The sequence below is a fragment of the Arachis ipaensis genome, chromosome B04, assembly GCF_000816755.2.
Source record: "Arachis ipaensis cultivar K30076 chromosome B04, Araip1.1, whole genome shotgun sequence".
Taxonomy (NCBI): Eukaryota; Viridiplantae; Streptophyta; class Magnoliopsida; order Fabales; family Fabaceae; genus Arachis; species Arachis ipaensis.
The window spans coordinates 22749411-22761656 of record NC_029788.2 but is presented as its reverse complement, the minus strand read 5'-3'; the positions used below and the strand labels follow the sequence as shown (position 1 = coordinate 22761656).

Sequence of the window (12246 nt, the reverse complement as noted above, 5' to 3'; positions counted from 1 at the left end):
AGTGTCAATTTTTTTTTATAATTTTACCTCCAATCCAACCATCTTTCAACCCTAATTCATAATCCAAACCCTCATCTAGGGGTGAGCACGGGTCAGTTGGTTCAAGTTTAAGGTAAAATTAGAAGCGAACCAATTAAATTATAATTGATTTGGGTTGGTTTGGATTTGTGTTTTTTGTGTGTATACCCGAACCAAACCAAACCGATTAAAAACAGGTTGGTTTGGTTCGAGTAATTGGATACCCGATCATTAAAAAGAAATAAAAAAACGAAATTTTTATCTTACAAATTCTGTAAGTACAATAAACATGTAACATTAATAGAAATAATCCAAACATCTTAAATACCAAATACATTAAAAACTAAACACATTAAAATTCAAACATATTAAACACTAAAGACATTAAAATCCAAACATATTAAAAGGCATATATATTTTTTAAATTTTTATTTTTTTATTTAATTAATATATGGTCTGGTCTACGGGTTGATTCGGATTTCGCACCCCCAGAACCGTTACCCGAACCAATTACTAGAGAGAGTCATTGGTTTAGTTCGATTCGGGTTTGGACAGGTGATCGGGTATCTGCGACCCGTGCTCACCCCTACCCTCATCCACCGCTGCATTGCTAATTTGCCATCACCATTCACTCCTCTACCATCACCACTAGCCACCACCATTATCATCATCACTAAAATTAGTAGGCTGCAGAATATTTGTGAAAAACAAAAGGCCCACTACCCCCTCCAATTCCAATTCCTTTGTTAGTCAGGGAACATCACCACCATTAACACAATCTTTCTTGTCCAAAAAACAACACCTGGATTCCCATGTTCTAAATAGAACCGTGCTTTTGTGTGAAGTGAAACGGTGGAATAATCATCTGATGAAGACATCATGGATATATATTAATAATTACTTTGGAAGATAGCATAATAATGAAACACAACTTTATTTTGATAATTTTACTTTGTTTGGTGAATATATTATTAGGATTTCATTCCCATGAAAATATATTGAGGTATTTGACTTGTTTGATTAACTGTGTTTGGTAGAAGAACCAGATTCTTAGCAAAAGAATCAGATTGAGTCATGACCGACTTTGGCACAGATAATAATTATTAGAATTTAAATATTTGTACTATTTTTTTATAAATGTTGTGACGAAAAGCTAGCAAAACGGATTGTTTATTTTATTAGGAGAGTGCTAGATAAACAATGACTATCTTGATCAACATGAACAATCACTAATCAAATACAAGTATATTACATCCTAATTTAATACTATTTATTAAATTTACTCTTTTAACCCTATTAATTCACATTGTTTACATATTGTTCAAAAATATTGTTAGTTACCTATACTTTTTCATTTTATTATGATTGTTAGCCCTGTTTTCTATGATGTATTGATTGGTTAGGAAGAGCGACATTAGGGGATTTTAGGAAAAGTAAATAAAAGGATGCAAGATTTACAGAAGTGATTCCTGTGATTCGGTTTTTAATTTTGTGTTTTTTCTATTACTTTAGATGCTTTTCTTTAATTAGAGACAGAACACATGCACACACATTTAGATGTGCAATATGTTTGATTCATTATACAGTTATTTGTTAGTTTAGTAGTAAAGCTATTTGAGTCATAAGGTGGCTGTTGGTGTTAGTGTTTGGATTCGGAGCCGTTTTAGAATTGTGCATCCCGATTTAGAATAATTTTATCCCAGAAAGTTTCCCAATTACAAAGGCAGTTCATTTTCTAGTCACACTCACAGTGCCTCAAACTGTTATACTGCACTGTGCATTATCTTTTTTTTTTTTTTGGGCAAGCACTGTGCATTATCTAAGACACTATCTAAGACACTGTAGATTTGGTTTGTTACAACCCACCTAGCTGCATAGAATAATGTGTCGATTATTGACCCTCAAATCTGGCTTATACAAACAACAAATAAATAACCTCAACTTTATAAACAACACATAATTATCTTGATAATCAACACAAGATCTGAAAATGTAGGCCGAAAAACATTTGACCATATATATGCTAAAGTAAATAGACAAAACTGTATCACTCCATAAGGAGAACGATCAGGACCTTCTTCTGGCTGGGGCAGCTATGGTTTTCCTTGAATATAAGCAAATTTTGGAAGACACACGACACCTAAACTTAGACACAATGAGGCACTTCGATTAACTACAGCTCTAATAATGCGGTTGAAGCTTTACAAGGAGAGGAAGGGAAAGAAAGATTTGAATAGACAAATTGACTTATAATTACTCTTCAAACTCTTACTTTCACCACTTCCCCTTTAAAACCCCATCTCACAAACACACCTAAGAGAATGAACACATAAGGACATATTTGGTTTGTGCTTTCATTCAGTGTTTTCTATTTTCATAATTTTGTAAAAACAAGAGTGAATATTGTGTTCATTTTCATGATATACTTTTTCTTTTGGAAATTCCTGAAAAAAAGATAACATTATCACCAAGCAAACCCTAACTTTATGGAGTTAAGGAAGTGGGGAAGAGAAGATGACAAGACTTCATCCGCCAATATGTATCATGGGCCTATTTGCTGTCTTTGCAAGGTCAAACATTCCAGCATGCGAAGCTTTCTTCCTCTTCACCTACACCAAAGAGAAGGCCAGAATACTCGAACATTATAGTAGAAGAACCTTCCAGATGACATAGCTTAAACAAGGAGTATATAACCGACTATGTTGCTACACAACAATATAAAAAAGCAATAACAGATTTTATGATGCCGAAATCAACAAACTACATTAAAACTGAAAGCAAATGTAATTCCACCATATTGGATGAGAAAATAAATCCTGATAGATAAATTAAATTTCTAAATTATCATGATGAAATTTTGAATCCAAGCAATAATCAAAAAGTGCATACCGCTGATGCTATTATCTCCCTAAGCTCATCATCCTCTGCACCATGTCGCAAGGGATCCCTTAAACTAACCTACAAGAGGACAAGGCGGTATTAAAATATCACAAAAATCTCTTGCTTAAAGTTACACACGACACAGTAAATATCCAATCCAATATATATTTAATGGCCGATTTTTACTGTCCAGTGTCCATATCACTGCATAAATAGGTTTGGCCTGAACAGACTTGTCAAGTTCACATGATCCAATATTTTTGTGAGATGCACTTTGCTTTCATGGCACAGTTTAGAAGAATATCCGTAAGCTGAGTCTAAGGTGTAAGCTGAGTCTAAGGTATAGTCCTTGATGAACTTAGGAGTAGATGGTTCATATGATTATGCATCTAAGAAATTATTAGAAAGGAAAAGAAGAAAATGGGCATTCAATCTGAAAAATGTGCAACATAATTTGTCATATCTAAGGTAAAATAAGGCCATCGAATTGCGTAACGGACCTTCCACCAAACAAGTCAAACAATGAATATACTCTACTCATCAATGGTGACCAAAAAACTCACACCACTTAACAAAATATGCTACCTAACATCATGCATAATTCTAAACATCGTTCCAAAGCAAACATTATATGTTATACCACATGAGGAACTAGAATTTAATAGGAAAAGCAACAAGCATTGCTTAATCTAATAATTATGCATTCTAGAGTTGAAGATAGCGAAGACAACCAGTGGTCCAATAGTGTACAAGTAGAGACTCAAAATGAGAATTAATTCATCTTCATGAAGCACAAGGAAAGGATTAAACAAGCTCTCATCTAACTTTCCCAGATTACGAACAAACTTCAAATTTTAGTGAATAAATCCATTTTCTGCAAGGTAGTATAGACCTCTTACTTTCTAATATGAATTATTGAAAGTTATGTTAGTCACTCTATTAGGAATCTTCCCCAAAATTGAGAACAAACCATATCAAGAATTCAGGACTGAGAGTAGAAATCATAGGCTCAATCATTGATGTTATAATATATGTTGCTGCCTATTCTTTCTCCCATTGTTCTGTAAAGCCATTGATCACTTGCAGAAAGCAACTTACGGAACACAGCACAATAATGGCAAAAGATTTGCTTTAACATTACTCTAAATTTTATCCACCAAAAGCATTTGTGTATTTCAAATACCAACTCTAAATCCAGGCCCTTTCCTCACATTACCTAATGATCTCATTCAATACCCACTTCACTTTAAGAAACCTATAAAATCCTCATCAATGATAACATTGTAGCTTCACTAGAAACATTAAATATTCCACATATATCTAACATCACACGGATACTCTTCAAATTGCAATTAACAATTATTGGTGACATGCAGAACAAAATGAATTTCCACTATACATTATATGACTTACCTCTGAAGGACCAAATAGACACACTTTGAAGTTTCCATCTGCTAGTATTCGCAATCTATTGCAACCAGCACAAAAATGCTCCGTCATTGATGTGATAAATGAAACTCTACCTTGATGTCCATCTATTGTGAAATTCTTGGCTGTATCTGTTGGGTGATCCTGAAGTCTCTTTATGGAAGGAACATGTTTTATCTGTTTAATAAAAATGGTGACGAAGGGTCTCAACTAGGAAAAAAAAAACACAAAAAATCCAAGTGAGGTCTCCTGCAGAGTTCTACCTTACCACTCTATCCATCATTTCTGAGTAGGGTACAAGCTTCTTGACATTCCAAACATTTCCATCAAATGGCATGAATTCTATAAAACGAACATTAATAGGCTTTTCTCTTGTCAGATCAACAAAGTCACATATTTCATCATCATTAAATCCACGCATTACAACACAATTGACCTGAAGCAACAAACATAAAGGACACCTTAAAACGCATCAATCAGGTTACCTTTGAAATTTAACATGCCTATTAAGTCTCACACAAGAATAATCCAACATAGAAATATGTACAAAAACTATAAATCGGTGAAGAATTTCACACTTTGACAAGGGAAGCTAATAACATGGGAGGTGTTCAAAAAGTGAAGAAACAAGACCAGAACCAGCAAATACCTTAACAGGATTATAACCAAGGTCCACAGCAGCATTAATTGAATTCATTACTTTTTCATGCCCTTTCCGTCTTGTCATAAACTCAAACTTTGCAGGTACCAATGTGTCCAAACTAATGTTCACAGAAGTAAGGCCACATTCTTTCAGCCTTGGAAGTTTTCTTGCTAGGGTGATACCATTTGTAGTCATGGTCAATGTCTCCAGTCCCTTCAATTTTGACAACCCCATGCATATATCTTCAATATCCTTTCTTACAGTTGGCTCCCCACCAGTCAACCGTATTTTATTTACCCCGGAACTTACAAAGAGATTTGCCAGTCGCAAAATCTCAGCATTTGTCAAAAGCTGAGCGTTAGGAGTTAGCTCCACGCCATCTGCTGGCATACAATACTGACACCGTAAATTGCACCGTTCTGTTAACGATATTCTCAAGTAAGTGTGCAACCGTCCAAATGAATCTACTAGCATATCAGAAACAGAGTTATCCTTTGGCTGATTGTCAAGCGATGTAGCGCACGATGTTTCATAAGTTCTTGTGGAATATTCATTCAAGTTGCCACTGAAATTGACTTGACCATTGGTACTTCTGCTAGCACAATGAGACCCCGCCTCACAATTCACCTGCTTTAGAAAATTTGCAGATTATCCAACCACAATCTCATAAAACAAAGACTTAGATATATCATCACCACCACACTCCGGATTAATACAACATGGAATAAGAAGAATCTAATTATTAATTAGAATACAGACAAAATCCAAGGACAAAAAATAACAATTTTCATTAAGATGCAAATGGTTATCAATATTTACAACTCACCGCACAAAATTCCTATCAAGCGGGATTGGATAGAGAAGATTTATGCAACAATCTTACCATCGCTTCGAGAATCAAAATTCGGCCCATAACAAGGGAACAAACTAAATGACTGACTGTTTTTCACCATAGAACTTAAGAGATTCTTGCAACTTTATTATCAAATTTACGAGTCATTGACAAGGACAACATAACTATGTTGCTAGTGTATGTAAGAACCCATGAATCCATTTTCCTAATCCATTAGAAAATTAAAGTAGACCTTGATGATCAATGCATTTGCATGACCAAAGCTAAATAAATTGACAGAGTAAGTTACATATATAGTAAACGAGAGAAAGAGCAATACCAATAAGGACTTGGATTGTCCGAAGCCGAAACGCCAACCAGGGAATTTTGATAAGGAGCGCCTCATTATTGATGCAATCATCAATTAATAATAACAATAATAATAAAAACCAGTCACCAGAGAGATGATAAAACCAAGGTTCTGAGAACTGAACAGGTCATCGAATCGTTCTAGTCACTGGTTCACTGGTTTATTGGTCCAACCGGTCCAACCGTAATTCAACCAAAAAAACCGTTTTAGAATAAAATAATAAATAAATTATAAATATACATACTAAAATATAATTATAGTCTAATATAAATCTTAAAATATCTTCCAAATTTAAAACACTACATGAAATGTCATAAATCAAAACCATATGATCTTATCAAAATACAAACTTAAGTTTGTTTTTTAAACAATTCACAACCCTAATTCTCTATGATTTCTTTTGGAAAAATAAAATCCCATCCAAGAAGGAAACCATAGCTGTAAGTAATTGAGAATATTTGTCAAACTCAGTACCGAGACATAGAACAAGTATACATATAGAGCAGTATCAAACAATCCAATTCTCAATTCCATGAATCATAAACAAAAGGGTGTCTAAAATATCCATAGAATCAATCAAATTCAGCATTAAAAAATATCAAAAACCAAATTTTGCAGTTAAACAGAATAAAGTAAAGATGGGATTTATACTCAAATTCTCCTTAATCTTAAACCATGTCTCAGCACATACTTTGTGAGCAGCAACAAAATCATCTTTACAAGTACAACCCAATTCAATTGGAACACCAGACTCAGAACTATCACTCTCCAAACCTATGTGACAAATTCTACAATCCCTCTCCACTTTGTGATTAGTATTATTATTAATATTATTAATAATATTAACATTGCCAACTAATAAATGGATATTGAAGCTTTAAACTTTATTTAACAAGCTGTAACATGGCTCAAATAACAAATTAACCAATTTAATTAATACACAACTCCAAACACAGCAAGTAATCTACTTCATACACTCCTCAAAAGCAGTCCCAAATCATTTGCAATAACAGTGAACTATGCTTCATAAACTACTCAAATTATCAAAATCAGAAACATGACACACACTATTTAGAATCTACAGAGGCATACCAATTTCAATAAATGCATAATTGGCACAATTTATCAAGCATAGCAAAGCTAAGTTCTCAAAGAAAAATTTTGATTGAACACAAAAACCAAGGTTCTGAAAACCGGACCGGTCATCAAACCGCTTTAGTCACTGGTTCACTGGTTTATTGGTCTAACCGGTCCAACCGGTGGTCAACCGAAAAAACCGTTTTAGAATAAAATAATAAATAAATTATAAAGGACCAAAGATGAGGGTACTCCAAGAACTCCTATTAGATGCAACAGCATTCAACATTATCACATATTCTCACACACATACAAAGCCTTAACTCAGAGAACAACCACTGCAAGTGACTTGGAAAGAAAATGTAAACACCGAAACAATCACAAGCATACAGAACATGTGAATATTATTATAGCAAACATAATAATAAAATAGCTCTTCTAATGCGTCTTCGAAAATATCCCAAATCAAGAAAACTACATAATCTGATCCACTTGATTCAGAAAGTTACATATATTAGAAAAATTAAGAATCAACTAAAAGAAAAAGAAAAGGAAGGCCTGGTTGATTCGATTCAATTGCCTGAGATGAAGAATCAAACAGGGCTGAAAAGCTGAGAGTTTAAATGTTAAACCTCAATATTCAAGTAACATGACTCCATTATTGTTATTATTACACCCTTCTAATGTCACAAATTCAATATATATTATAGTCCGTTGACACTTGTGTATTCACAACTTGGCCTCATCATTCTGATTCATACCTTAAGTAGAAGAGAAAGTCCCAATAAGCTTTCATTACAATTTTATCCAGAGAGTTGGGGCTTTGGTTCGGAGTTCATGCCAATGATAATGACGAGAAGGATGAATCCGTGAATCAGTAACATAGGCAGTGCAAATTTTAACAAAGTTCACCACAATGATTAACAACAACAAAAAGCACCGAAGGAACACTCAGTAATATAGGTAGTGCAAATTTTAACAAAGCTCATCACAATGATTAACAACAACAAAAAGCACCGAAAGAACAGTGAATCAGTAACATAGGAACAGCAACAAACATTAGTACATTATTAAACATTCTAAAACAGTGATGACACTAAACCTGCATAGTAAATAATCTCAAAGACAATGATCACCAATATCCAGCAAATAAACAACAAATACACAACAACAATTTAGCAAATAAACAAGAACAAGACCTAAATAGAAAATCCAACAAATTAGGTCGCAGCAACCGAAATTATAAAACCAACCAGAAATATGGTTAAAGCATTTCATCAAACATGTTGAGTGCGGTAAAATTAAAACGAAATAAGAGAATTCAAAGCTTAATTTCAATGCGATAGAGAAGAGAACATAACTATTGTAACTTTAATTTAGTCTATGAAAAAATCCAAACCACTACCAAATCAAATAATTACTTATTGTAATAGAAATCAGAAGTTGCAGAGTTTGAAGAAGAGTATTGGTGTTGTGTGAGTGTATTGTCTGGTGGCGGGTTTAGGGAACTCACGGCGGGGACAAAAGAGGGCAGTTCGACGGCTGAGTGGAGAGCGCGGGTTGGTGGCAGAGTTTGAAGCAGAGCAACGTGGCTTCCAGACGAACGCGAACTCGAACGGTGAACAGCGAGCGAACGCGAATGGCGAAGAACGCGAACGAAGACGCGAACGTGAACGGCAAACAAACGGCGACGGAAGCGCGGCTGAGCAGACAAAGACGATGGACGCCGAGCTCGAGGAAGCAACCGCGATCGGTGACAGCGATCAGGGGTTGAAGATTTGGAGCACGAGGGAAGCTAGATGACGGATGGCGAACTTTGAGTGCGACGGACGGCGGCAGTATGCCACTCCTTGTGGTTGGGTTTGGGTGATTTCTCTGACTGAAAGAAAGAAAGGGAGAAAGGGAGAAAGAAACGAATGAGCTTCCCTTTTTTGTGTAAACCGGCCGGGTTCCGGTTCGGTCCGACCGGCCGGTTCTCGTCCGGTTTAACAATTTTTTACCGGTTTTATGATTTCCGGTTTTACATGTTTGACCGGACTGTTAGTATTGCCGGTTCGTAGTTAAACCGGTCCGACTGGTCGATCCGTTCCGATTTTCAGAACATTGACAAAAACACAGCACAACAGCAACAGAGCACAGCAGCGAAGAAGACACAAAACAGGCATACCCCACGTGCAACACTTAGTTTCAAAGAATTCAAGCTTGAAGACCCCATCACCTTCTGCAGATGAATTATCAAAATCATTAACAATGGAGTAATTTACAGTAAAAACAGCAAGATTCACAGATTAATTAACACTTATTCAGCAATTATTCACCCCATAACAAGTCACAAATTAACTAAAAATAATTATTCAATAATTATTATTAAAAAAATATCTAGAAGCTAGAAGCCCTAGAACAGAGTAGAGCAGATCCTGAGCAAGAGGGGGACAAGGGCACGACCGAAGGGATGACAGGTGGAACAGAGATAGCGTCGGCGACAATGGAATAGAGTTGCGCGACGGAGGAAGGAGGCGAGCCCGGTGACGATGGAACAGAGCAGAGCTGCACGACGGTGCTTTCAAAGCTGAAACACTAGCTGCACGATGGTGGAACAGAGCTGCACGATAACGACGGTGGCTTCGAAGCTTGTTTCGGCGACGGCGACGGAAGATGGACGGAGTTGAGGGAGTGAGATCGATGACAGTGAGAGGAAGGAGGAGCTCGAAGGTGATGGGAGGGATAGGTTCGCGTTTAGCCGTTGTGTGGAGCTAAGGTTGTTGGGTTGGGTAATTGGTTAGGGCATTCCAGCAAAACGATGGCGTTTTGCAAAATTTAAAAAACCGGCCAGGTCCGGTTTGGTTTGACCAACCGGTTTTCGGCCAGTTTGACGGTCCAACATCGGTTTTTCAAATCTTCGATTTTAACTTCTATCCGAACCGTTATTCCTTCGATTTGCGGTTTAACTGGTTCGACCGGTCAGTTCGAATCGGTTTTCAAAACCTGTGAGAGAGAGAGAGAGAGAAAAGTAAGCTTATGAAAGTGTTTGTGGCGTTGCGGTGTTGGTTTTTGCAAGTCAGAAGATAACAGGATGACTCGTGTGAGTCAAAGACAACGAACCTGGCAGTGCCGCCTTTGATCCAAAAGCAATGCTTTTTAAAAAATAAATAAATAAGTTGTTTGATAAATATGAAGGCCTTCTTTTTTATTAAGAAGATAGGAGACTCGAGTTTACAATCTCTTAGATGAGTATGAGAAAACTATGCCATTTAAGTTTATTGACAAATATAAACGCCTTTTTTATTACAAAGATTCCCCACCATAATATAAAACAATATTAATTAAACTAAAACTAAATAAGATTTTTCATATATAAATAAAAGAATTCTGTTACACATCTAATTACTTTTATCAACCAAGTTTAACTAAATTTGATCAAACCTAAAAAACGCACTTACATTAAAGTGTGCGTGAATCATGGACTTTTTCTTAGCGTTCTTCATTTTTATTCGCTTGTTTTCTCCTTCTCCTTGTTCTTCTATTGCAGTTGTGTTTTTTATTTTTTCTCCTCCTCCTTTTGATATTATTGTGGCACTTTTATTTCTTTTTTTTTGTTTGATTTTCTCTTTACTTTTTTTTATTTTTATTCTTTTTAAGAAGATGAAATTATAAAAAAATGATGAGAAAATGAAACAAGGAGAATATCAAGAAAAAGAAGATGATGATAAAAAAGAAGAAGATGAAAATTTTGAATTGTACAAAATTTATCAGAAAAATAATACCGAAAGTTTTTAAACTTGACACAAGAAATTTTTGAATTTTGACACCAAAATTTTTTAACAGTGACACAAAAAATTTCTTAACTAATTATTAAAAATAAAAATAACACCAAAAATTCTTAAAAATATCATCGAAATTTTTTAACTATGGCACCGAAATTTCTCCTAACATAGCTTCCTCTTCTACTTCTTTTTCTTCATATTTTACCTTCGTTTTTTTCTTCCAACATGTTTTTCTTCTTTTTATATTTTGTTATTGACACAATTTTGTATTTGTCTTCTTATTTTTTATTTCAAAAATAGAGAATTTTATCTAAACAAAAATTATTTTAAAGTTGAATTATATACTCTTAACTCTTAAATAATAAACTGTTTTACAATGTGGCATAAAAATAAATTCAAATTCTGTGTTTATCATGGTAAAATTTGTGTGTTTTATATAACAAATTTCAATGTCATTTCTATTTCATTTCTATATTTTACATACAAAATTTCAATGTCATTCATCATCATCATCATTATATGAGATGTTAGAATCGTATTTGGCTTGATCTGAATACAATCAGAATGAAAGGAGACGTGACACATTGTCGAAACACTGTACTTTAAGATTGGTGTTATATTCTTCGATTTATTTTAGAAAATATTTTTTATGGTTTAGATGGTTGATTAGTTAGATTACAATAATTTTAAGTTAGAATAGAATAATAATGTAAGACTAGGTTAGAATAGGTTTACCCATTTTTAGATATATTTTTTGGCTGTATTAATAATTTTCTAGTTGTAATAGAAAAAATTTTAGGATAAATATTCAAATTGGCCTTTAACGAATTCTTCATGATTTTAGTTTTTAGCAAATTTTTATTCTGAAGAAGTTCTAGAAAATTAATTTTATCGAATAAACTGATCTCTTCATCGTTTTAAAGGAGCACTAATTTATCATATAGAAAAATTTTTTTACCTAGTCTTATAATAAAATTTATTACGGACTTATTTGTCCAACACACATATTAAAAATTTGATTAGAAGTAACGGAGGGACAAATTTGTTTAACAAGAATAATTCTAGAGGACTTCTAGGGAATAAAAGCTTGTTAAGGGTCAAAATGTTCGATGTGAAATTCTTTAAAGATCAATTTAAGTAATTGCTTAATTTTCTAAAATAACTTTTTGTAAGTGTTGAAAATTAAATTATAAGAGTAATTATAAATTTTTGTTATATTAAAATAATTCTTAAA

At 34.2% G+C, this 12246-nt stretch overlaps 1 protein-coding gene and 1 long non-coding RNA gene across 2 annotated transcripts in view; both read right to left on the bottom strand.

Annotated features, from left to right (window-relative positions):
- Nucleotides 1934-12246, bottom strand: part of LOC107636337 (GTP 3',8-cyclase, mitochondrial) — a 23901-nt gene continuing 13588 nt past the window's right edge. The window contains exons 3-9 of the mRNA XM_016339855.2: nt 9416-9469; nt 8762-9043; nt 4976-5596; nt 4595-4762; nt 4312-4503; nt 2908-2976; nt 1934-2627 (exon numbers count right to left, since the gene is read on the bottom strand). Coding sequence (XP_016195341.1) covers nt 2544-2627; nt 2908-2976; nt 4312-4503; nt 4595-4762; nt 4976-5596; nt 8762-9043; nt 9416-9469 — 1470 coding nt within the window. The 3' untranslated portion in view covers nt 1934-2543. The remainder of the gene's footprint in view (nt 2628-2907; nt 2977-4311; nt 4504-4594; nt 4763-4975; nt 5597-8761; nt 9044-9415; nt 9470-12246) is intronic.
- LOC107639215 lies at nt 6531-8294 on the bottom strand. The gene is made up of 2 exons (XR_001620012.2): nt 8131-8294; nt 6531-7880 (listed from the first exon to the last, which is right to left on the bottom strand). It is a non-coding gene; the product is annotated as an uncharacterized LOC107639215 (long non-coding RNA).